The sequence below is a fragment of the Geotrypetes seraphini genome, chromosome 13 (genome assembly GCF_902459505.1).
Source record: "Geotrypetes seraphini chromosome 13, aGeoSer1.1, whole genome shotgun sequence".
In the NCBI taxonomy this organism is placed as follows: Eukaryota; Metazoa; Chordata; class Amphibia; order Gymnophiona; family Dermophiidae; genus Geotrypetes; species Geotrypetes seraphini.
In genome coordinates this window covers 49,010,868-49,038,774 of record NC_047096.1, presented here as the reverse complement: position 1 = coordinate 49,038,774, position 27,907 = coordinate 49,010,868, and the positions used below count along the sequence as shown (strand labels likewise).

The window sequence follows — 27,907 nt, the reverse complement described above, 5'->3', positions numbered from 1 at the left end:
TGCATGTAAGCTCTCAAATTCCTCCAGGTAGGAAGCAAAGCATTTGCACAGCTGTGGGCTCACACTGCAGGGGCTCTGTTAAAAGCGAGCTGCTTTTCATCAGTAGTTTAACACTGCCATCTAACCTGAAGCTATGCCTCTGCGTGGGGAGGATTTCTCTTTTATAAAGAAACAGACTTTGACGGCAGACCAAGACTTTCCCCTACTAGTGCTAGAAAGTGCACATTCCCTAGGAGTCATGTTACCCACATTGGAAAATCCTATGGAACAGAAGCCGGTTTTCCGTACACACTCTTTCTACCTTGAACAACGGTCTTTGTTTCTTAACCCTCCTCTGCTGCTTTTCCATAAGCATCTTCACGGTGGCTCCTCTGCTCACTGAAGGTTTGCCAGCTGCTGACGGATTTCAGACTTTGAGATGCTGCAACTTAAAATATAACACCAACAAAAAAAATGTTGCATGCAAAGGTTACAACATGCGCCTCTATATCCCACTTACCCCCTGTTGCATGAATCCATTCTTTCCACCGCTGGGAACCCCAGCACAGGCCCTATTAAGCTTCCAAGGGCTCCTCTGCTTTCTATACACCAGGCAACTGCAAAACCTTTCCAGACATCAGAGCCAAAGAGAACTCTAGGCCAGCAGCATCAAATGAAAGCCTCCACACATACACACTTCTCCACTGCTTGGACCCAGTGCTGCCGCTACTGAAGCAAAAGCGCCCGGAGCACAGCATTCAAGTGCCTTCTGCCTTCTTCGTCCTGTCAGCTGTTTCTGCACTAGACATTTCATGCTCGGTTTGCAGAGTGGTGAAGGCAGTAGTGCTCCTTCGTTCACTCGCCCTTTCTTCGGAAGGGTCCCACAGGACAAGATGTGGAGTTTAACAGAGCCAAGAGAAACACAGTAGGCGTGCTAGCAAGGCTTGTGCTCACTTCTGCCTGAAGTATGTTACTGCACAATGCAGAGTGTGACAGGGGAACTGCTTTCTTGGGAAAGTTTTGTACTGGCATGAAGCTGAAAAAAGAACTGTACAAAAATATATATATATATGCTACTTTAAATTACCTTGCACTTGCTAATACTCGCTTATGAATTATCTTTTTTAATTTATGACATGCCCTTTCATAGCTCAGATTCAATAGATATTTCCCCTCCCTGAATTAACATGTATTAGTTAGAATCACGTGCACTATTAGTAAATAGGCCACATGGATAATAATTAAGTTTGCATTATTTAATATGTATTTTAACATGTTAATGCAGTAAGAGGCCCTTTTACCAAGCTATGGTAAAAAGTTGCCTTGGTACGTCCTTATACAGGTCTTTTCTGTGCACTGTCATTTTTACTAATGGGGTAAAATGGCCAATTTTTTATATTCCTCATTAATAGCCCCGCGCTAATTTTCCCATTAGTGCTTGGCCTTCACTTGGGGTTACCAGATTTCCCGAAGTAAAAACCCGGGCATGTGGCCTTGCCCTCAGCAACGCCCCACTCCGCTCCAGCCCTACCCCCACACAAACCTCCTCTTAAGCTCGCGGCTGTTTCTAGGAGGGCCTCTGAGCATGTGTGAATTCGACACAATGATATCAAATGATATCAAAATCCCAACTCCAGCAATTACTAGTAAGTCCAGTGTCTGGGCCTGGGTTCTTATACAGTAAAACAAAAGAACAGGATCAATTAATCCTGAAAAACTTAACAGCAATGAACAGACAAAAGTCAAAATACAGTTCTTTGGTGCAGGTGAAGGCAGACAGTTGTGATTCACAGGCTGAATGGGGTCCTGAGTTTGGTGACAGTTCAGTGTTCCAGTGCTGCTAACATCTAGTTATGGCTTTTCCATCAGCAGGTTCCTGCTCTTCACTAAATCACTCCACTGCCGTCCAGACTTCTTGGACCACCTGAATGCATGGGGCAACCTTAAAGCAACAGAATGTTGTCATCACCTTAATCCAAACCTCAGGTCTCATGGTCCAAGGACCGCACTCCCCAGAATACAGTTCTCTAGGGACCACACTCTCCTGCACTGCCGCTACTCTCAAAGGTGGCGAAAAAATGGATAAAGATGCCCCATATAAGGAGTTTATGTCTTCTACTCCCACTAATGGCTTCTTCCTATAGGAGGAGTGATTTACATAAGCATACATCTAAGCCAGTGTCTCGCAAACTTTCCGGCCAGTGGCATACTAAATCCAGTGCCCTGGCTGGAAGGCACCCAGAAGTGCGCAGACGTCGACGCGATTACATCATGCGCATGTGTGATGTCATCGCGTCAATGGCCGCACATGCGTGGAGACCCATCTGGCCACGACCCACCAGTTGAGGAATCCAGGAGGGGCGTGGAGAGGAGGTGAGAGGCACATCCTGTAGGCAGGCAGCCGGCATGGATGACTCTTCTCCTCGCCAGTGTGTCGCAGCACACCAGAAATCTCAGGAGGTACACTGGTTTGCGATACACTGATCTAAGCAGAGCCTCCTGATCAGCTGAAACCACTAGGACTTAGCAGAGATTCTTTACTCCTCTTATGTAAACAATTTGCTATCTTACTTAAGAAATTCAAGGTAGTATTTTTTTTTATTATCAAATGTTATCCTCTTCAAAATAATACATCTCCTATTTAAAAACAGGACTAGGAGGCATGTGATGAAGCTACTAAGTAGTAGATTTAAAACAAACTGGAGAAAATATTTCTTCACACATGTAATTAAACTTGAATTTGTTGATGGAGAATGTGGTGAAATCAAGTTAGCTTAGTGGGGTTTAAAAAAGGATAAATTCCTAAAAGGGAAGTACATAGATCATTATTGAGATGGTTTGGGGAAATCCACTGCTTATTCTTAGGATAAGCAACATAATATCTGTTTTATTACTTGGGATCTAGTAGGTATTTAGGACCTGAGTTGGCCACTGTTGGAAACTGGATACTAGGCTTGATGGACCTTCGGTCTGTCCCAGTATGGCAATTCTTAAGTTCTTTTGTTTTTAATTGAATAGAATTACAAACATTCTATATCCATAACTACAAGTTCATAAAAATGTAATGTAATGTAATTTATTTCTTATATACCGCTACATCCGTTAGGTTCTAAAATATACATTAAGATTAAAATAAGAAAGGTACTTGAAAAATTCCCTTACTGTCCCGAAGGCTCACAATCTAACTAAAGTACCTGGAGGGTAATAGAGAAGTGAAAAGTAGAGATAGAGGAAAAGTAAAATAAAAATAAACATTTTAACAAGACAGCATTGATCTAGATACTTTGGAAGGTAGAAGAGAGGAGAGAAAGGAATAGATGCAGAAGGGAGAACCGTTGAACAGTAGAATTCTGGAGAAATTTAAATGATAGAAATAGAACAAAACAAAGACAAAAGGCAAAACAATAGATAAGATTAAAGATAGATCATAAGCTGGAAAGAAAAATAAAAATAAAACTTTGTCTTCAATCCATGGTTTCAGCGTCATTGATGAAGTGGAGCAAGTAAGTTTAGGAGGAGGGATAACGTTTCCAGAAAAAGGGCTGACAGTCCCAAGATGCCTATGTCTTCTCCCCTGCGATGGTCTCCTATCCATGTATTCCTTCCCAGACACACTGCCCGTGTCCCAGCCGCTCCAAGTAGGCTGCCCCAGATGAGGCTCACGGTGATTGCAGTTGAATCAATGAGTTACCTACCAATCAAGCATAAAGCACCAGTTTTCTCTTTCCTCTTCCCTTCACTCATGTCTGTAGGGCCTGACCAGTTTTGGCTGTCATGTCCCCCAGATCGCTTTCTGCTAACCTGCATCTATCTATCTACTGATGTATACTGTATATACTTCATAAACTGGGTTTATCTCTACCACCAGAAAGGGGACCATACAGATAAAAGCAGGCATGAAAATAATACAAAAATATGGCGATAAAATATCAATCAGGCAACCAGAAGCCGGTGTGGACTGCAAAATATTCTCAAAGGAATTTTACATTAAACTGCTGACAGCAGCTTAATACCAGCAAAGGTTTATCCTTTCACAGAACACAAAAGATCTCCCAGCTACCCCATCCATATCTTGAGTTTTCTCTTTGTTTAAGTGCTGCATGCCTTTTGGAATTTAAATGCCAACATTTTGCGGATTCAACAGGAAGGCAATTTCTATCTCTGATCTAAATACTTTCAGCGGCAACAGATTATCTAGTCAAGACATCAGGAAAGGGAGTCTCAATCAGATATACGCACAGACCCCAGGACGTACACAGCCCCCCAGGACACAGGAAAATGCAGCCAAACGCCCCCAACTCTGAAAAATCCTGTGAAATTAACTATAAATCTAAGTACAAACCACCCAAATTTGCTTCACTAGCGTTCGATTTTCCCGCAGTATATATCAGAGTCACAAAGGAGCTGGAAGAGAACATTCTATGCCTCCTTTAATATTCAGTCTAAGCAGCAAGACTATTAGACTTTTGAACTTGTTTTTTCATCACTTCTACATACAAAGTCTGTCTCTGTTATTAAAGTAACAGACACTAGTTCAGCCAATTGACTAAATACACTAGCTATATAAATACACAGTGGGAATAAGTCAGTCACTAGAGACCAGCACAATTCTCCAATGCTACATGAACAAAGTTTCCAGAGAAGAAAAAAATATAGAGAACAGAATTCAAAAAAGCACAAAAAAATCCTTAGTTGCAAAGGTGTTTGAATTATTTTTGGATTAATATTTTGCCTTCAAAATTTAAATTCAAGGCAAGTTACAATCAGGTACCATGGAGCAAAAAAGAGACAGTGGTAATATGATATAAGAACATAAGAATAGAATAGCCTTACCGGGTCAGATCAATGGTTCATCTAGCCCGGGGGTCCCCAAAGCCCCTCCTTGAGGGCCGAATCCAGTTGGGTTTTCAGGATTTCCCCAATGAATATGCATGACAACTATGTGCATGCACTGCTTTCAATGCATATTCATTGGGGAAATCCTGAAAACCCGACTGGATTCGGCCCTCAAGGAGGGACTTTGGGGACCCCTGATCTAGCCCAATATCCAGTCTTCACGGAGGCCAATCCAAGTCACAAGTACCTGACTTTCAAATATTTGAAAGGTATTAATACACTGTACAAACAAACTTTTCTGCAGGTGGGAAAACATAGAACTAGGATATGAATTTAGGTTGCAAGGGGGCCAACTAAGGAATAACATCAGGAAGTACTTTTTCATGAAGAGGGTGGTAGATGCCTGGAATGCCCTCCTATGGGAGGTGATGGGGATGAAAATGATAACAGATTCAAAAATGCATAGGATAAGTGAATCCTGTATAGAAGGAATGGAACCAAACAAACTTCATGGTGATTAGATAGCATCTCCAGTAATTGGGAAGTAAAGCCAGTGTCGTGCAGACTTCTACAATCTGCGCTTTGATCATGGCTGGACAGATTTCAATGGGCTGGAGTAGGGCTTCAATGACAGTTTCAGAAGTTGGAGAACAAAGCCAGTGCCGGCCAGACTTCTATAGTCTGTGCCCTGAAATTGGCAAGGACAAATCAAGATCAAGTACGCATATGTCGTTTTACATTATACATTATGCTATGAGTTTTATCTTGTTGGGCCGACTAGATGGACCATACAAGTCTTTATCTGTCATCATCTGCTATGTTACTACAGTACGTAGGTACTAATCTCTCTACGCCAGAGGGCTTGCAATCTAAAGAACATTTTATCTCATATGTTCTGGAAATTGATGTTCAATGTAATAGGGCCTATGCCAGTGTCTCACAAACTTTGTCTAGCCGTGACACATTAAACATAGCTTGAGGCATCCGGAAATGTGTGGACATCAACGGGATGATGTCACGCACATGCGAGACATCACATCAAAGTCTGCACATGCGTAAAGGCCCTCCAGACAGGCCCTGAGCCACCAGTGGTGGGGGGGGGGGAGGTAGGGGTGCCGTCAGGGAAGATGTGTGGAGAGAAGAGGCTCTGGTGCTGGCTTTAGGCACTTGGGCTAACCGGAGTCTTCAGCCTCCTTCCCAGTGCATTCTGGGGTGCACTAAGTGGTCTAAGACTCCGAATGGTCAGATCCCTAAGGCCACACCCAAGAGGCCCCTGCTAGAGATTGTTTCATGGTTTGCGGCAGGAGAGATTGGGCATCTTTCCTGCTGAGGATTGTTTTGTGGTTTGCGGCAGGAGGGAGTGGGCATCCCTCCTGCTGCAGATAGTATGGGGGTGTTTGGGGGTGGCGGTAGGGGGAAGTGGGCATCCCTCCTGTCTTCCGGCTTGTGGTAGGGTTAGGGGTTCCTTGCTGCGGCTGTTCAGCTGATCGCGGCAGGGAGATTTCCTTGTCATGATCAGTTTAGCGGCCGCATCTATTTGAAATGTATGCCAGCATTTTAATGGCCTACATTTCAGGCACCTATTGCAGCCCTAGGGAGATGCCTAGGGCCATTAATGCTTGCCTAAGGTCACTTCTGGGCAAAACCACACCCACTCCCAGCCTTGGGGGAACTTATGCATCCTTAGGCGCCTCCCTGCACCCGTGGCTGACACCTACAGTGTAGGCGGCCTGCCTCGAGTTGGTTTTTTTTTTTTTAGAAAACGTGCTGTTTAGACAGTGGTAGGCTGGGTAGACAGTGGTAGGCGGCCTACCACCGCCTACAAACAGGACGCCATTTATAGAATTTGGCCCTTAGTGCTCTCAACTACCATTGAGACTTCATTCTATGTGTTTCTATTATTTTATGTAGACCTCTGACGCAGGTGGGTATGCCGAAACACAGCCCATACTGGGCCCATCAATAAATTGGAAATCTGACTTGAAGGTTCTTTTTCCTTTTGTTTTGCTCTAAAATAAAGAGTTCTAACAGGTAAACAAGAGTTACATACATTAAGTACATTATGCAAAGATATCAAAATGTTTAATCTGAGGCCAATGCTGCACAGCCAACAAAGGAGAAATATGATCAAATCTCCTAGTTACTGCAAAGAGTCTAACAGTGGTCTAGCTGAAGCCACTTAAGGAATTCAATGGTAAGCCATTCATTTGTATGAAACTGAGCCCAGATGTGGGGCATCAGACACAGCAAACATACATATAGTATACACTGGGAAATATTAGTCAGCTCTGAAGAATGCACAAGAACTCTCTAGTGGTCACCTCACACTGACAAATTTCTCTCAAAGTAATTTTCTGGACCAATCTTATTTGGAATGTTGGCTTAGGATATATTCAACAGGAACACACTTGGGCCCCTGATAAGTGACTATGCTAAAAGGAAACATGAATCACCTATAAATGTAAAGGCAGAACTTCCTTACTTTGTATTACTGACAGAAATTGATTTGTTACTCAGTGGATCCAAGTCACCAAATTTTCTTGAATTAGGAGTAACCTAAAATTTGTCTGACCCAATTCCTTTTTTAATTAGTAGGGGCTAGATTCACTAACCTCCTTTCCGTGGCCGATCCGTGCAGGCCCGACCAATTCACATAAGAAAAAAATTAAAATGAGGGTGATCAGAGGAATGTCCCCCCTTGGACCGCACGGATCGCTAGTGTGCGATCCTGATGCATGTGCAGACCATCTGTAGATGGTCTGCGCAAGCGCCTAAGAGCCACAACTTTTTTAAAAAAACTTTTACTAGCCCGCTTTAAACCCGAGGGTTAAAACCACAGGTTCACAGTGCGGGGAAGGGCAGGAGAGTCGGGCGGCAGGAGAGAATCGGGCCGAGAGCAGGGCGGCCAGTCAGGGCGGCAGGCAGGAGAAATTCAGACCGAGAGCAGGGTGGCCAGTCATGGTGGCAGGCAGGAGAGATTCAGGCCGAGAGCAGGGCGGCCAGTCGGGGCGGCAGACAGGAGAGATTTGGGGCAAGAGAAGGGCGACCAAAGCAGCAGATCGGGGCAGACAGGAGGAGATCAGAGTAGAGAGCAGGGTGGCAGAAGGCAGGGCAGTCAGAAAGGACCTCAGCAACTGGTCCTCAGCAGTTGCTTATTTTGGATCGGCCAGTTCAATCGGTGTTGCTTTTTTATTTTAGTGAATCGCGTCCTTCCTGCTTAGTATGCCAATTCCCCTCATTTGCATGCACAGATCGGGATCGGATCGGTACACAGGTTAGTGGATCGGGTCAGAGGGAAATCGGGTCGCAAAGGGCTCGCAAACCGATTGGTACACGATCGGATTGCTTAGTGAATCTAGCCCTTGGTACATTAATTTATGGGGTTTAAGGAGGGATTCAACAAAGGGTGCTAAGTGCGTGCAATCGCATTAGTGTGTGCTAATGCATTTGCATGCTAACTGCCAAAGATGCCCATAGGATATAATGGGCATCTTTAGCAGTTAGCGTGAGGAAATGCCTTAGTGCATGCTAATGTGCTTAACGCCCTTTATTGAATTTCCCCCTTATATGAAATTTCTTATGCTCCTTTTTATTAAAAAATTCATTGCTGCTTACAAATTATGCACAATCATAAAAATAATACAAATTATAACATACAAGCATATATAAGCATAGTAAGAAAGGAATTCCACAGTCAAAAGTACAGAACATCTATCATACAAAAGCACATTCCCACTCAAACTGTAAATATACTTGAGTATCATGTCTATGTCTATATAAGAACATAAAAACATAAGAATAGCCTTGCTGGGTAAAACCAATGGTCCATCAAGCCCAATATCCTGTCCTCACGGTGGCCAATCCAGGTCACTAGTATCTGGCAAAAAAAACCCCCCAAAGAGTAGCAACATTCCATGCTACTGATCCCAGGGCAAGCAATGGCTTCCCTTATGCCTTTTTCAATAACGGACTATGGACTTTTCCTCCAGGAATTTGTCCAAACCTTTTGTAAAACCAGCTACGCTATCCACTCTTACCACAATCTCTGGCAATGTGTTCCAAAGCTTAACTATTCTCTGTGTGAAAAAATATTTCCTCCTAGTTTTAAAAGTATTTTCCTGTAACTTCATTGAGTATCCCCTAGTCCTTGTACTTTTTGACAGACTAAAAAATCAATCCACTTGTACCTGTTCTACTCCACTCAGAATTTTGTAGACTTCAATCGTATCTCCCCTCAGCTGTCTCTTTTCCAAGCTGAAAGGCTCTAGCCTCTTTAGTCTTTCCTCATACGAGAGGAGCTCCATCCCCTTTATCATCTTGGTTGCTCTTCTTTGAGCCTTTTCTAGTGCCCCTATATCTTTCTTGAGATAAGGATTAATAAGAATTGAATGCAATACTCCAGGTAAGGTCACACTCCACTGGATCCCGTTGATTCTGGAGTACCCTCTTACCAGTCAGGTCTTCAGGATATCTACAATGAATATGCATGGAATTGATTTACATATGCTGCCTCCATTGTATGCAAATCTCTTTCATGCATAGTCATTTATGGATATCCTGAAAACCTGACTGGCAAGGGTGGTACTCCAAGATTGACTTGGGAAACACCAAATGAAACCTGGAAAAGATTTGTCTTCAATAATATTTTAAAAATTTTAATAGATCATTGCTCTGCTTGCAAGGAGCCAGGTAACTTGTTCCAATTTACAGGATTAAGTCAAAAGAAGGCACTGCTCCAGGTAGAAGTAAGACAAGCCAACGCGGGGGTAAGCAAAACTGTACATTGAGCAGAAAAGGGATCTCGGTGGCCTACCCAGTACATAGGGAGTTATACGAGGTGAAATAAGGAGTAGTAATTCCATACAGAGCATGCCATAGAGAGTATTTCTCCTCCCTTTCCTCTCGGTTCTTATAGTCCGTTTTATTTTTGTCTGTGTAAGTTTTAGCGGATGCCCTCTTGTTGCCGTAGGACCTGGAAGAAATATTTTTTTTTACAGGTCCCACGGCAACAAGAGGGCAACCGCTAAAACTTAAGGGGGAAAGATTTCATGGTGACACCAGGAAATATTCTTCACCGAATGGGTGATTAATCGATGGAATAAACTTCCACGCCAGGTGGTAGAGGCTAGTAGCGTGCTCGACTTCAAAAGTCGATGGGACAAACAGGTGGGGGGCGCTACAGAGTTATGCATAAAAGATGGGTACTCCAGGGAGGGAGGGTTCTTGAGTGGGCAGACTTGTTGGGTCGCCGGCCCTCTTCTGCCGTCATACTCTATGTTTCTATGTGTGTTTTGTCAATATTATATTTCCCTATTTGTATTCATTGTACATCACTTAGGAATTGGATATGTGTTTTATCAAATTTTAATAAATACTTGAAAACTTGAAACTTGATATACTGAAGTAAGAATCAGTCCTGCAAAGATCAGAAGCCAGTGGCACTGTATTAAAAGAGAAGTGACATGATCAAACCAATTGCCTTTACAGAGCACCCTAATAGCAGCATTCTGAACAGTCTGAAAATGTTTAAGATTAATAGAAGAAATCCCTGTGTACACTACATTATAGCAATCTATGAAATAAATTAACAGTGAAACACTATGCAAAGAAGCAAAATCAAATAAATACCTAATAGAACCCCCCTTTTACTAAACTGCGATAGCGGTTATTAGCGCAGAGAGCTGCGCTGAATGCTCCACATTGCTCCCAACACTCATAGAGTTCCTATGAGCGTCGAGAGCAGCGCAAAGCATTCAGTGCGGCTCCCTGCACTAATAACCGCTATCGTGGTTTAGTAAAACGGGGGAGAGAATGCAGTTGATGGAGAAAATAAAAACCCATTTCCTAGCACAAAAAACCTGCTCTGTGAAGGACAACTGACAGGCAATCACTATCTCTAGATCAGGGACCTCAAAGTCCCTCCTTGAGGGCCGCAATCCAGAGTGGAGTGTGGGCCCGAGTCCTCATCTCTATGATTCACTACAACACCCACCAAGCTACTCCAGGAACCTGCTTGCTACTCTACTAGGACTGGTCATAATATTTGACACTATCACACAGACAGGTATCTACTGTTTCATTCATATCTTTGGGAGTGGGTATAACTCCTGCCGGCCAACTTGCAGGAGGGAGGGGGGGTTTGAGGGTTCCCTGCCACTGCCACTCAGCTTATCGTGGCAGGGAGATTCCTTTGCTGCGATCAGCTCAGTGGCAATGCCTGTGATATGGACAACATTTCAAGAATTGGGGTGGTTAGGCAGGATTAGGACAGACGCGATTCTGTATAGGACACCCATGTGCGATTCTCAAATGCTGAAACCGTGAATCCTTTACAGAATCAGGCCCTGGATGATTAACTTTAGGCACCTATCTTTTTTAGGCCCTTTAGAAATCCGTCTAGAAAATAGGGTTCAAAAATAGCAACTTGCAAGAATTTGGTGAGAAAACCCACCATCTGCCCCTATGTGCCACATTTTGGACATTTTTCTTTTTTGAAAATGAGCTCCATTGTGTTTTGAAGAATAAGCTGTGGTGGAATGAACCAGAGTAAGAGCTGCTTTCTTCACAGGGGTCCCAGTTAAGTAGACTACAATAAGGGAAATGAAATATACTGGGGTGGGGGGGGGGGTTAAGTAGAGCCCAAATATTGTGAAATAAGTTGTCATTGGAGGTGAGATAGTTGAAAAATTATTATTTGGCATTCAGAAAGAATAGTAAAAACATGTTCTTCTTGACTTTTGCAATATAGTCTATTTAACATGCACTAAGAAAGAGATGGCTAGGCTTGGATTAATTCAGAATAGGGTGGTGAAATTGATTTATGGCTTGAAGAAATATGATCATGTGACACCCTTCTACCGCGAGTTGCACTGGTGGAAGCTCACGTTTTGTTTAAATTGGGTTGTCTTTGCTATAAAGTTGTGTATGGTATCGCTCCAATCTATATGACTGATAGATTCCTTATAGCATCTTATAAACACAGAAGAGGATCACACGCTTTATTTTTCCATCTGCTCAAAGTTGTAAGAAATCTTTGGAACATAAATTAGCATTCCAGGCTGCTTTCTATGATAGGGAATTTCAACCATTGTTGCATAGTGCTTGTTCTTATAAACATTTTAGATCTCAATTGAAAACTAACCTCTTCTCAAAGTATCTGGAGAATTAAGCTATATATTTTATTATTAATCTTTTGTTAACCGCGTTGAACTTACGGTTTGGAGAACTGGTCTTGACCTTGGGGCCGCCACGTGAGCGGACTGCTGGGCAGGATGGACCATTGGTCTGACCCAGCAGCGGCAATTTTTATGTTCTTACACGGTTTATAAGTACGATGTTATGTTATGTTTCCATGATTACTGGAGGAATTAACAAGGGAAGTAAAGAAAGGCGCAGGAAAGCTTTGGGTTGGCTGGGAACTAGGTAAAACGTGAATTAAGTAGGTGTATGGTTTTTGTCATGCTTGACTGATGCTTTATGAAATGTAATTTGATGCAATGATATGTATATCCTATCGGGTGAGGGTTTTCTTTTTGCCTTCGGGGGCTCTGTTGATACAATTTATATACTGTATGTGTTTTTATCCCAGAAGGCTCAGCAGCACCTGACTAGCTCAGGGGAGACAGCAGAGAAAATATATGGAAAAATCACTAGACTGTGAACAATAACTTTATGTTGATGTTATTTTAAGATCTCACTGGTGCAGGTTACATTTTGAGCTGTCAAAAAAAGTTAATAGAAATAGGATAGAAAAAGATCAGCCTATACTGAAGCACCATCCCATGTACAAGAGCTTGAATCAGGAACAGAGACGCAGCATCCTTCTTCCTCAGCTGAAGGCTAGAGGGATTCAACTTCTCCAAAATACAGCAGTAAGGTTACTTTATGAAGTTAATCAGTATGAACATGTTACTCCATTATTGATTGAGCAACACTGGCTCCCAGTGGCTAGCAGAATTCAGTGCAAAATTCTTCTATTCCACCCCCACCCCGACATTCAAAACTGCTCAACCAGGATATTCAGCAGGAGAGAGTCAGCTATTTCCTGCTGAATATTTGTGGTTAGTGTCTACCTGCTAATCAATTTAACTTGGGCACTCACACATACTCATATTCATAAACACTCTTTACACTTCATAGTGGCAGGAACATGACCACAGCTTTATAAGACTTAAAACATTCCAACAGAGCATATAAATAAATAACAATTACTGTAATCACTTAGGATCGGATTCTATTACCGGCGCTTAGGTCGGTGGCCGCCTTAAAAGTGGCCGCTGATCGTGTGTCAATCACTCGAGAGCGCCGGTTATAGAATCACACTTAAATTCAGGTGGCTGAAATGCAGGTCCAGAAACCCCTAACCTACAGGTCAGCCTCCTATCTATGCCACTAAGGGATCCTAAAGTCAGACCGCAGCAGCCATAAGCCGATTGTGGCTGGGGAAGTTTTCCCCGATCAGCTGAACCAGCACTGCTCCCCAAACCATGACTTCAGGGAGTCCCACCAGCTCAGCTGATTGGGAGGACAATACCCCTGCTGCGATCAGCTGAGAGGCTGCGGTAGGAGTCTCCTTGACATTGGCAGGAGGGATGCCCACTCCCTCCTGCCTTAACCCCCAAAGCACCCCCCCCCCAATTGTGGCTTTGGGGACTACTGCTGGCTCAGCTGATGGGGGATAACTTCCCCTGCCGCGATCAGCTTATGGCTGCTGCAGCCTGACTTTAGAATCCCTTAGTGGCATAGATAGGAGGCTGACCTGTTGTACAGATCCATGGTGAGACCCCATCTGGAATACTGTGTACAATTCTAGAGGCCGCATTATCAAAAAGATGTGCAGAGAGTTGAGTCGGTTCAGCGAATGGCCACCAGGATGGTCTCAGGACTCAAGGATCTCCCGTATGAGGAACGACTGGGTAAATTGCAGCTGTACTCACTCGAGAAATGCAGAGAGAGGGGAGACATGATCGAGACGTTCAAATATGTCACAGGCCGTATCAAGGTGGAAGAGGATCTCTTTTTCCTTAAAGGACCCACAACAACAAGAGGGCATCCGCTGAAAATCAGGGGTGGGAAATTTCATGGCGACACCAGAAAATATTTCTTCACCGAAAGGGTGGTTATTCGCTGGAATAATCTTCCACAACAGGTAATTGAGGCAAGCAAGATTTTAAGAAAAGATGGGATTGGCATGTGGGATCTCTTCATGGAGGTAGTTAGGGGGTGGGCCATTAATGTGGGCAGACTAGATGGGCCGTGGCCCTTTTCTGCCGTCATGTTCTATGTTTCTATGACAGGGGTTTCTGGTCTTGCATTTCAGCAGTCTATCTCGCCATGAATTGCAGCTAGATATCCGCTTTAGCCCGCCTAATGCCTCTTCCGGCACTGGCCACACCTATTTTGGTGTTCTGCGGACTAAAGCAGCTACCTAGATGTGATGCTAGCCGCCTTTTCTTTAGGCATCAATAGGTACTTCAGCACTGCCATTTTTTTTGCCATTTCTGATGGCATTTTTCAATTAACTTAGGCATCGGCAGGGTGCCTACCGATGCCTAAGTTTAGGCGTAGGTTATAGAATTTCCCTGTTAACCTATATAAACAATGCCATATCACTTTTCTTACCCAGCTAGATGGTGACGTTCTAGCTGTTAGTGACAGCTACTCCTCACAGGCCTGTGGTACCACAGAACCAGGGCTGGTTTTAGACATGCTGGGGTCCAGGGCAGAAATTAAGGAGGGGGCCCCTCTCCCAATTTCCATACCCACCATTACTACCATATACGTATAAAACAATTTTAAATGACTTCTTCACACATATATGTGACACTTGGGGCCCATCATTTTTTGACCCCTCCTCATCTGTATGAAAAACATGATTTTTAGTAACAATCCACATGTCACACAAGAGTGTACCTAGGAAAAGGCAGCATCTTACATACTGCAGTGAACAGTACATCAATAAACCCATTGTAAAACTAAACAAACCAGACTAGTACAGATCAATCCTGCACAGTTAATCCTAACAGAAAACCATGTCTTTTCGAACACACAGAACACAGAAAACACCTTTGCTTAGTATGGAATATGTAATCACAAACTAACCCCTCCCCTTTTTAAAAAACTGTAGTGTGGTTTTTAGCCTCAGTGTTAACAGCTCAGATGCGCATAGAATTCTGAGCATCAGAACTGTTACCACCAAGGCTGGCGCTAAAAAAATGCTCTACATTTTTGTAAAAAGGGGATAAAATAGAAATACATAGACAAAGGTTAAATTGAACCACCAAGAAACTTGACTCTGCATACAATGCAACACCACAGAAACAGCGATGCATGTCCCCTAGAGCAAAAAAAAAAAAATAAATATATATATTTTTTCTACCTTTGTCTTCTCTGATTTCTGCTTTCCTTATCTTCTTGTCACTCTCTTCCTTTCATCCATTGTCTGACCTTCTATATGGCATTTTTACTCCTTCTATGCCCCTTCCAGAAACTGTATGCCTCCCCTTCCATCTCTCTCTTCATCCCCATTGGTCTGGCATCCATCTTCTTCCCTTCCCTCCTCCAATGATCTGGCATCTCTCTCCTCTCTTTCCCTTCCCTCTCCCACACCCCCATGGTCTGGCATTTCACTCTCTCCTCTTCCTTCCCCCCACTTCCATCAGCATCTGCTCCCTTTCTTTCCCTCCATCCCAACTCCATCCAGTATCCTTCCCCCTTATGTCGTTTTCCTCTTTACCTGCACACCAATTCCATCAGCATCTGCCCCTTTCTCTCCTTCCACCACCCTTCCATACCACCCTGTCCACTTTGTCTCCCTCTACCATCCTTCTATGCTTCTTTCTCTCACCCTCCAAACCAATGCTGTGTAGCAAGGTTTTGCAATGACTGCAGCTGCCGGCTCTGCTCAGGAAGAAGTAAGTGACATCGGAGGAGGTGGACCGGCAGATGCAGGGAGTTGCGAGAAGGTCCCGCGATGACTATGGTTGCCAGTCCACCCCCTCCAACGTCACTTACTTTTTCTGGAGCAGAGCCAGCATATGCAGTCATTGTGGGACAATCCTGCACTTTAGCACGGCTGCTGAAGAAGATGGATGCCAGACCAATGGGGATGAAGAGAGAGATGGAAGGGGAGGCATACAAAAAAAAAAAAATAATGGCAACACGCACATCTAAACTCATCCTAGTCCTACTACTGCTCTCCCTTCTCATAGATAAATGGAAAACTGCAGGATACCACACACATTCTATACCTATCCTCACAACAACACACAGACTGGTTCAACCCAATAGGAAACTCCAAACCCCCAGAACCCTGATACCTTGCCCTTCATCCAATCAAGAAAACATACCCACAATCTGGGGAAAAAGACCACCAACAAAAACTAAGGCAAGCTCACAAAAACTTCATACACCATCTAGAACACTTATCAATACACTCACCACTCAATCTCCCACTAAATTCACATCAATAGCATGCGCATATATGAATATACGATCTATCAGCCCAAAAACAGAACTAATCAAAGACTGGCTGATCAAAGATAACCTAAGCTGCCTCTTCCTAGCCGAAACCTGGCTCACTTCCAACTCAGACCCTCGCATTACAGAATTCTGCCCAAACGGTTACAAACTAGAGCTAGTATGCAGAGAAAACAGAAGAGGTGGAGGTCTAAGCAATCATTGTAAAAAACAACCTCAACATTAAAGTCCTTACCAAGCACTCCACCCCTCACATAGACCTTCTAGCCTGCCAACTCTCTAACAACACTCTCACAGGAACTCTGAACTGCCTTCTATGCTATGTTACACCAGGAAAATGGAACACCTCTAAACAAGATCTTGAAGAATTTATCTTCCAGAATTCCCTCTCTTCCACACACAACCTGATCCTAGGAGACATTAATCTCCACTTAGAAGACAACACCTCCAAACAAGTAGTGGATATTCTTGCATTCCTCAACACCCTATCTTACCAAATACTCAACCCCGAACCCACGCATGAAAAGGGCCATCAATTTGATATTGCCGCTTACACATCTCCCAACCTCAACACACAAAACATCCACATCACCAACCTTTACCTTATGGTCTGACCACTACAAGTACACCTTCACCATCAACTGGGAGCATAATAACATCAAGCCTACTCCACCATAACAAGCTTCAAATCCAGGCAGAAAATCGAACCTAATACATTCTGGGACACAGTAGATCCAGCAATAGACTTAAACAACCCTAAAGAATTCATAAACACCTGGCGCTCCACAAGTGAATCCAATTTGAACAAACTAGCACCACTAAAAACAAAAAACAAAATATGCAGACCATCAGACAAATGGTTTGACGCCGAACTCCTACACCTAAAAAGGCAATGCAGACAATTAGAAAGGACATGGAAAAAACAGAAACAAGACCACAATAAAACAGAATGGAGATCCCAAATCAAACAATACAAAATCAAACTGAAGGATAAACGTAAAGACTACTACTCCAAACTCATTGGCACCGAAAAACCGGACACCAAAAAACTTTTCAGCATCGTAAAAAACCTCACTGATACCAAACCTTTCCTCGCCACCCAAGGAACCCAGACTCCAACAGCTTCTCAACTAGCAGACCACTTCAAAAATAAATTCACCACAATCAGATCCACATTCAACAACTCTCAAAACCTCATAGAGGAGATATTAATAAATCCCACAATAGACGAAGCCATCTCAGCAGATAGGATCTGGAACAACTTCCCAATGACACAATGGTCAGACCTTGACCGGCTGTACAAAAAATACAGCAAATCTTCTTGTGATCTGAACAACTGTCCTCCTTATCTACTAGCTACAGCGTCCACTAAATTCATAGCTTGTCTCACGCTATGGCTGCAAACCACCCTCAGGGAAGGATCTTGACGAAATCATAATCACTCCCATACTAAAAGACCCCAAAGGCCCAATAGACAACCCAACAAATTATAGACCAATCGCCTCTATCCCACTTTATGTCAAACTCATAGAGGGTACAGTAGCACAATATCTCACCAAATACCTAGAAGACCACCACATTCTGCATCCAACTCAATCTGGTTTCAGAGCTAATCACAGCACAGAAACACTACTGGTATCTTTACTAGATATAGCCCGACAGCACCTCAGCAAAGGAAACAAGTTACTAATCATCCAACTCGATCTTTCAGCAGCATTCGACCTAGTTGACCATCCAATACTACTCCAGATACTAGATGCCATAGGAATATCAGGTAAAGTTCACAACTGGTTCCAAGGATTCCTTAAAACAAGATCGTACAGAGTTAAGTCAAAAGATCTTCTATCCGACCCCTGGACAAACCCATGCGGAGTACCACAAGGATCCCCTCTTTCGCTCATACTTTTCAACCTCTTCATAGCTTCCTTAGGCACCGCCCTAGACGCCCTAAATATAACATCTTTCAGCTACGCGGATGACATAACCATCCTCCTCCCCTTCGACATCCAAGATCCAATTTCCAACGGACGTCTGAAAACAACACTGGAAACTGTAGAAAAATGGATGAAGAACCATAAGCTGAAACTGAATGCAGAGAAAACCAAATTCCTATTACTAGAGAAGGCACAAAAACCATCCCTAACAGAACTGGAAGTAAACGTAATCAAATATCCATTACAGAGCAATCTCAAAATTCTGGGAATACAATTAGACAGATGCTGCACAATGCAGACACAAATCCACAAAATCATACAAAAAGCATTCTTCACCATGCAAAACCTAAGAAAAATAAGAAAATTCTTTACCAAAGAACACAAGATCATTGTGCAATCCCTCACACTTAGTACCTTAGATTACTGCAACAGCCTCTACCTACCATGCCCAAACAACATGATAAAACAACTACAGACCGTTCAAAACACAGCCATCAGACTCATCTACTCTCTTAGCAAATTTGACCACATCACTCCCGCCTATGTAGACTCTCACTGGCTTCCGATAAAAGCAAGATCTCAATTCAAATTCTATTGTCTACTATTCAAAGTAACCCATGGTACTGCCCCCAGCTACCTAAATAACTGCCTATACCGCTACCGCTCACCCAGATCAAGGAGAACTCAGAACCTATTCACCTTCCCCCCTCATAATGGTACCCGACGGAAGAAACTTTACGACAGCCTACTAGAGACACATGCAGCGAAAATTGACCCCACCATCACCAAACTGATGATCAAAACAACAGACATCAAAGTGTTTCGAAAAGAAATCAAAACAGTTCTATTCAAAAAACACGTCCTTACTTACTAATCTCCTCCCACTCGTACATGCCTTCTTCCCCGTGAGTAACACATAAGTCAATCCCTCGAACCATACCTACCAAAAAATATCCAGATTCCTAAATAAGCATCTACCACATGTATCCAATAAACTTCTTCCTTCAATGTTAGGTAATCTTCTTCTGTTACCCGAATATACTGTTAATCTTCACTGTACCCTGTAAGTACTCGAATCTTTACTATGTAATTCCATTGGATAAATTCAGATATCTTCTGATTTGTAATTCTCAACTGTATCATGGAATGTACATGAATCACTGTTATATAATTCTCTAGGTAATGTCCAGATATCTTCTTATTTGTAATCCGCTTAGAAACGCAAGGCACAAGCGGAATAGAAATCACTAATGTAATGTAATGTAATGCTGACTCTGCTCCCGAATAAGTACGTCGAACGGGGTGGTCCAGCAGCCGCGCTAAGGTGCAGGTCCTTCAAGGGATATGCCAGCTCACGGGGGCCCCCTAGAGCCAGGGGGCCTGGGACAGCTGCCCTCTTTGCTCCCCCTAATGCCAGCCCTGCACAGAGCCCAAAACCCAACTAGCTCAAGGTGATGATACACTACAAAAAAACATACCCTTTGATTATCAAAACTGACTGACCCACAACCTCCAAACACATTTCCATTTCTGCCACAGCTGGAATCTAACATGGAGTGTGACCAGTATTGAAACAGTTGCAATGACTGGAAGGTAAACTCTGGTTCATCTTCAGGGGGGAGCGTTCCCTCCTTGTAGAGTTTCACGTCTCTGAGTGACTTACAATTTGTTGGCCACAATCCATGTTTGGGTTACCTGTCTGAATGAGAGGTCAGTCTATATATTTTTGGATCTAAGCATTTTTCTGACTTCCACTGTATTCTAACTAGTAATACCCCTGAGATTTCTGAAAGAAACAGCTGTGACTAAAGCATAATGTCAGCTCTACCTCCCATCCACCCGCAAAGTCAGGGAGGGCTGGGTGGAACAGTTTTCACCAACCTTTCCTCCTAGTGGCATAGTAAGGGAGGTGTGGACCGCCCTCAGGTGCCGAGTCAATGGGGGTGCTGGCTCCTCTCCGCCACGCCACACTCATGCCATCCCTCCCCCCACCCCATACCTCTGTATTATCTTAGCTAGCACAAGCAACTTCTGCCTTTTGCTTGCACTAGCCTGGTTCCCCTCTGAATCATTTCTGGGTCACGGGGTCAGGAAGTGACATCAGAGGGAAATCCAACTGTCAAAGCCACTCGTGCTAGCGAAAATTTAGAGATAAGTGTGGGTGGAGAGGGAGAGCACAGGTGTGGAATGGAGGGCGAAAAGGAAAGGGGCATGGAAAAAGTGGGGGCCCACTGCCCTGGGCACCTCCTACCCTTACTGTACCACTGCTTCCTCCCACACCTTCCCTCACAAACTCAGCCTGCCAAAAATCCCCGTTCCAACACTTATTCCTAGTTCCTCCCTTCTCCCGTGCAGATCAATCAGCGTTCTCCCTTCTTCCTTACTAACTCTATCACCCAACTGTTAACCCTTGCTGACCCCCAACCCTCCACCTTCCGAGTCACCTTATGTGTGCTCGGCCAAGTTAATGCGCCCACAGTCGAACACATGAGTGTTTCATATAGTACAACACAGCCAGCTAAGTGCTGATATTCAGTATCTAACTGGCTATGCTTAGCAGTAAAACAGACCATCTTTAGCCGCTAAGCACTTAAACTGGTAGCGCTGAATATCACCATAACTGGTTATGTTGCTGTGGTAGAAAATAACAGCAGCTATCTAATGCTGATCTTTGGAAATGGTCCATAATTGAATATCTAGGTCGAGTCTGGCATCAAGCGGTGGATGAATATCAGCCCTATAGTACAAGTACATATGTCTCTTAATTCTAGCTGTCTTTGTGTGGGTCTAAACTTTGAAATCAACTGCCCATCTCACTATGCTCTGATCCTTTTTATATTCGATTTAAATCTGCTCTAAACATATGGCTTTTCAAGAAATTATGTTGCTTGTAATTTTTCTTCCCTATTTTGCTGTGTACCAGATTTATGTATTGCTCATATATATATTGTCCCTGATTTTATAATTGTTGCCTTTTGCCATGGAGGGGCATAATAAAGTTAAAAAAAAAAGTCTAAGTCCCCTTTTGGCCTAGGCCCTAAATCAGGGGTCCCCAAAGTCCCTCCTTGAGGCCAAATCCAGTTGGGTTTTCAGGATTTCCCCAATGAATATGCATTGAAAGCAGTGCATGCACATAGATCTCATACATATTCATTGGGGAAATCCTGAAAACCCGACTGGATTCGGCCCTCAAGGAGGGACTTTGGGGACCCCTGCCCTAAACGCTGAAAGTAGAAGCAGGGAAAATGTCCATTCTCAAAAAAAAAAAAGGCCAAAAGGAGGTTTTTAAAAAAATAATGGCCTGCCTCTACGTTCAGTTGTTTAAACACCCAGACCACCACTACATCTACACTTACAACAGAATAATGAATCCAAAAAAAGCCTAAGTCTCAAACGCCCTACACCAGACCTTCTAAGCGAAGGAGGAGCCAATCCTTCGCCTAAAAGCTGAATTCTGTAACTGGTGTCTGTCAAAAAGAACACCGGTTACAGAATCCACAGCCCCCCCCCAAGCAAGGATCGCGGCAGGAGAGATGTCTCATCTTCCCTGTCACGATAACGATCATGACGTGCTGCCAACCACAGCACTTTGGATCGCTATTGCGGCAGGAGAGATAGCCAATCTCTCCTGCCGTGATCACCGCCCCCCCCCCCACCCCGACACGACCGGGACGTCTGGCCCCCCACAACCCGATCGGCCCCTCAGAACAGCCCCCACCCGCTGATGTGCGAGACCCCCCGCCAACCCCATGACCCCTCACACACACACACTTTAAGAACGTTGTCCGGACGGACAGGTCCCAAGCCCATCCGTCCGGCAGGCCTGTCATCCTCAGAATAGCAGGCCATAGGGCCTGATTGGCCCAGGCGCCTCAAGCCCCGCCCACAGGAGGGGACATAGGCACCTGGGCCAACCGGAATTGGACCAACCATATTTCCCTTCAGTTGTCTCTTTTCAAAGCTGAAGAGTCCTAACCGTTTTGTTATTGGATAATAACAATTAAATACAAAGAAAATAATTTCACTTCAAATTTAAACAGTGCCCATGATCTTTTCCCTTGATTTATAGTTATTGCCCTCTGAGCAGGGAGCTTGTGCATTCCCCTCCCCCCCCCCCATCTGCTTTATACCTGATTGATAATAGCTCTCATATGGCTCATTTCACTGCTCTTCCCAGATAAAATTAAAAAGCAGTTCCAGGAGCTGCTCTTGAGTGTCCTACTGACCTTCACGTATTCAAACTTTCAGATAATTCTGTTCAGTAGAAAATCAAAAAGTGGGAGCATTGCTCTTTTCCAAAATGGTGGCTATGAATTGTTTAGTAGCCTACTGCATGATGACCTTTTAAAATCAAGAGAATAAAACCTTCCTTCTCAATGGCAAATATATATTTTTCTTCTCCCCAAAACCTATTTTTCTAGTTTTTAAGGGGACTATAATAATTCTATCACAAAGATTCTGAACCCAGTCCTTGAGACACACTTATCCACATCTCGTTCTCAGGATATCCGCAGTGAATATGAATGAGAAAGATTTGCATTCAATAGAAGCAGTAGATGCAAATCTATCTTGTCTATATTCACTGTCGATATCCTGAAAACCAGACATGGCTAACTGTGTCTCAAGGACTGGGTTGAGAACCCCTGTTGTATCAAGACAATTATTTACTGAGGTACAAACTAGTCTTTCTTTAACCTTTATCATAAATGTAAAAGCTGTTTTCTAAACAATGTATTAGGAATTTGCATATTACTACAGTTGAATAATAACCATTATGTAAATCCTTCACAGAAGTATCAAGGGACATTGCCCAGCTACTCATTTTCAAGACTTGAAAATAGGGATCTTAAATTGGGATGCAATCATTTAAAGAACTGTTTCAGGCTAGACACTTACTTGTTACTGATTTTTTTATGCTTGATGGCATCAAGAAAGTATTTTTATGGGTTTAGTTACGCAAAATAACATCCTTAAACTTGGTTTCTTTTCTATTCTGTGTCTATTGGGAAAATGTTTAAATAAACCAGGTTGTAGGCATTTACAATTAACAAAAAATGTCATAAATAAATCCTGTTGAGAAATGGATTGTCTCTGGAAAATCAGTAATATCCTTATAAGCATTAAATTAGGACCTTTATAACTGTGATTGTCTTTGGATCATCAATTTCAAGCCTCCACAGTCTCATTCTTAATCAGTCCATGCACTAGTTCAAATTTTAAAAGAATTTGCTAAACACATAAATCCATTTTATCTAGTGTGTGAAAGAGAGATACAGTCTGCATTTTGTTATTCTTCCATTCCACTGTTTTTCCTATAGCCAAGAGACCAATCTCTTTCATCTGCATATTAGACAAAATGGTTTAGAACAGTGGTCTCAAACTCAAACTCTTTGCAGGGCCACATTTTGGATTTGTAGGTACTTAGAGGGCCGCAGAAAAATTAGTTAGGCTCCAATTCTCTAACCAGTGCCTAATGTTAGACACCTATTTCAGAGGCGCCCATCTAGATAGGCGCCTATCTAACTCAATTAACAAGCTCAATTAAGCTTTTCAATCAGCAATAATTGAAACTTAGGCGTCTATGAAGAAAGAGCTATTCTGAAACAAGGCGCCTCTAAAAATTTAGGCAACCTTCAAAAAAGTAGGCGCTATTCACGTTAGGCATGGGCGTGGCTACATGTTAAGTGCCTTGTTGCAGAATTGCTGTTCTTAAGCATGCTTAAGCGCTTAGCTAGGCGCCTAACTTTTAGTTGTGCCTAGAGCTGGCCTATTTCTTTGACTTTCAGTCGCCAGGTAAGTCTGTCTAAATCAGTCCCTGATTTACGCCAGATTCTTTCAAGTTTCCAGACTTCTCGTTTTATGGTCAGGAGGTCCACGTCAAACCAGCTGTTTGAGGGGCGAAGAGTTTTCAAGCGAAGTTTAAGAGGGACAGTGGTGTTAAGAACCTGGTCGCTAAATTTTTCCCAATTTAAGTGGAAGTTTTTTTCCCAATTTAGGTGAAAGGAGAAGAAGCGATACCGGACCTGTGAGGAGTGAAGAGAAGGCTTGCCCCAGCACAGTGAAGGGGAAGGGAGATCGAGTCGTCCCCCTTCACTGCACCGGAGGAGCATCGCGTTCGGCGGTTTGCCCCGCCCCCAGCAGCCACTTCGGCACCTGGCCTGCCTTCCCAGCCCTCTTAAGGGCTTTGCAGACCGGGCCTTTTCTTGCCCCAGCACAGTGAAGGGGAAGGGAGATCGAGTCGTCCCCCTTCACTGCACCGGAGGAGCATCGCGTTCGGCGGTTTGCCCCGCCCCCAGCAGCCACTTCGGCACCTGGCCTGCCTTCCCAGCCCTCTTAAGGGCTCAGCCGCCAAAGACCGACACCTAACTCAGTGTCACTAACTCCCGAGGGCCACGTACTATATTCCTTGACTCTCACTTGCGGCCTCCCTGATCTGATCATCTTCTCTCAAGTTCACAGATTTATTCTTTGTATCTACCCACGACTCCTATTTCATACCTGTTACATATTTTTACCTTTAATTCCATCTTATGACCTGTTCATAGTCTCTTATACCTACACATCGTTCTCACTTAGTACAGATCTGCTCATAGTCCATCTCATCTTAAATGCTTCTAACCTCATTTTGAACTTTGGTTCACAGACCTACGCCCCGCCCTTCCCCCGAACCAGCAGGGGACGAGTTTTGCTACTTCAAAACCAAAGCCAGGACCTCAACATTTCCTTCTGAATTTAGTCTATATTTCCCTCTGCTCATAGACTTACCTTTTCCACAATCTCTCCAGCTTACATGCCCTGAATTTGTATTCATTCATAAGCCTCCCCTATGCACTCTAGCTTACATACCCCGTGTTTGTATCCGCCCTTAGCCTACCCACTTTACCCTTTATTCTCTTCTTTCTTCCACTTCCCAGGCCTGCTGCTTCTACCTAGCTACCCCTCTCTAAGCCTCTCCCCTAGCCCTCCTCTTCCCCCAACACCCCTCAATCTCCCCCTTGCGAACCCAGTTTTGGCCTCCCCTTCACACTAGCCTCTCAGATTGCTCCCCCCCCTCTGAATCTTTCTCCCCCCTCCCGACCAGGCCAACATTTCCAACATGACCAGCATCACTCATAATCTCCCCGCCTTTCTCCTCCTCTATTTGCTTAGCACAAGAGGCTGGATTACAAATGTTCTAGCATTTGAACCTATTTCAAGCTACACCACTTGGACTAGAATCCCCGGTCCTGACAAATTCCTCCGCCCTCATCGACTTATACACGATTGCACAGAAGCAGGTCCTTTCCCAATTCCTGTGATCAATACCACCCGCCACCTTCCTAGACCAACTCCTAAAAGAAACGATCTCTAAAATATCTGCAACGTACGATACCCTCCTGCCCCCCACAACAATCCATTCTTCCTTGTGCCTACTTGAACATCCGCTCAGCTAGAAATAAGGCCCAGCTCATTAAAGACTGGCTGGAAGAAACTCGTTAGACATTGTCCTCCTAACCGAAACATGGCTCATTTCCGACCAGGACTCCATCATAGGGGACATTCTCCCTCCACACTACAAAATTATCACTCTCTCAAGAAACTCAAAAAGAGGAGGTGGCCTCGCTATCATTCTCCATAATCACCTTCACTTCCATGTCCTAGACTCTAAATCAACCAAGGACCTAGAAATCCTCACCTGCAAAATTTCCAAAACAGACTGTTTAGATAACCTAATCGTCACGCTATTCTATATACCCCCTAATAAATGGAATCAAGCAAAAGATGATTTCTACGAGCACCTTCTTGCGAACTCGTCAGCAGGCACCTACAATCTCTTAGCAGGAGACATCAACCTACACCAAGAACAGAAAGAGAACTCAAATGTCGCAGACCTTCTCTCCTTCCTCACGACACTAGGCTTCTCCAATCCCCCCCAAACCACAACCCATAACAAAGGCCACCACCTCAACCTCATCACCTTTCTCTCCAATACCAACACCACTCCCAATATAAGTCTCTTAGACCAAACCTGGTCAAATACCCCCTGGTCTGACCACCTCCTGTGCAATTTTGAACTAGCCTGGCACAAAAAACAACCTGACAAAAAGCCTAACCCCATCCATACAAAGCAATTCATCTGGACAAGAGAACATCTTAATCCAACAGACTTCTGGTCACACTACACTCTCATCTCCGACTCCGCCGTAGACCCCAACTTCCACCTAAATTGGGAAAAATTTAGCGACCAGGTTCTTAACACCACTGTCCCTCTTAAACTTCGCTCGAAAACTCTTCGCCCCCTCAAACAGCTGGTTTGACGCAGACCTCCTGACCATAAAACGAGAAGTCCGGAAACTTGAAAGAATCTGGCGTAAATCAGGGACTGATTTAGACAGACTTACCTGGCGACTGAAAGTCAAAGAATACAAAAAACAGATCATCGATAAGCGCAGTAAACACTACTCCCAATTAATAAACTCCCCTTCTCTAAACAGCAAAGCACTTTTTAGACTAGTTAACTCCCTATTCAACATAGACTCTCACAAACGCCCCACCTCCGACCGACCTCCCTCCGCAATCACTCTAGCCGACCACTTCGCGAACAAAATCCACACTCTAAAACTGTCTCTTTCAGCTCACAGCCCCGATCCCCCACTCAACCTACGCGCAGCAGATACAGAAGGTTCAATAGCCGACATGTCCTGGACCTCCTTTGTAAATCCTGACTGGAATCTATTCCTCGAACTTTATTCTAAATACGCCAATTCCAACTGCCTATTAGTCACTTGTCCTCCCACCATCATGAAATGCGCCCCCCCCCCATCATTCAAAGCAGAACTCTTCAATTGGGTATCTCTATGCCTGTCCACTGGACACTTCCCGTCCGAACTTGGCCACATCCTCATTTCCCCTATCCCTAAACAACCCAAGGAGCCAATCTCTTCCATCACCAACTTCAGACCCATCGCCAACATACCACTCTTCCAAAAACTCATGGAAGGTCTTGTCAACAACAACCTTATGAATTACCTCGACAAGTTCAATATTCTTCATGACTCCCAGTCCGGTTTCCGCCCAAATCATAGCACCGAAACCGTCCTAGCTGCCCTGACAAATTACCTCCTCCACCTGTTCTCACTGGATAAAAGCACCCTGATACTTCAATTCGATCTGAGTAGTGCCTTCGACCTGGTCGACCACGACATTATGCTCAACTGCCTTGACTCCATCGGCATCAACGGACAGGTAATAGATTGGTTCACAGGCTTCCTAACCAACCGTACCTACCAGGTCCACAGTAATGGAGCCTTCTCCCACCACTGGCGTAACCCTTGTGGAGTCCCACAAGGCTCTCCCCTATCCCCCTCCCTATTCAATATTTACTTGACCCCTCTGGCACGAAGCCTAGCAAACTCTAACCTAAAATCGTTCATATATGCAGATGACATCACCATCATTGTTCCCATTACCTCACTCACTCTAGAAACGGAAAAACTCATCGCATCTATCCTCACCAAGTTAGAACTGTGGACCTCAAAACTCAAATTAAAATTGAACTCTGAAAAAAACAAAATCTTCCTAGCGAGTCCCAACCACAAATTAACAAACACTTCCCTCAGATTGAATGGGCTAGATTACCCTATCTTACCCACCATAAAAATCCTTGGAGTCATCCTGGACCGCACCCTAACCTTCGATGA

General features: G+C 43.9%; 1 protein-coding gene across 8 annotated transcripts in view; it reads right to left on the bottom strand.

The window, feature by feature from the left end:
• ARHGAP32 (Rho GTPase activating protein 32) overlaps positions 1 to 27,907 on the bottom strand; it is a 786,874-nt gene that overhangs the window by 254,482 nt on the left and 504,485 nt on the right. Inside the window, exon 1 of one of the 8 annotated variants that reach the window (XM_033918049.1) lies at positions 500 to 622. The exons of the other annotated variants lie outside the window; for them this stretch is intronic. Coding sequence (XP_033773940.1) covers positions 500 to 511 — 12 coding nt within the window. The 5' untranslated portion in view covers positions 512 to 622. Of the gene's footprint in view, positions 1 to 499; positions 623 to 27,907 lie in introns of those variants that run through there. 8 annotated transcript variants of the gene reach the window in all.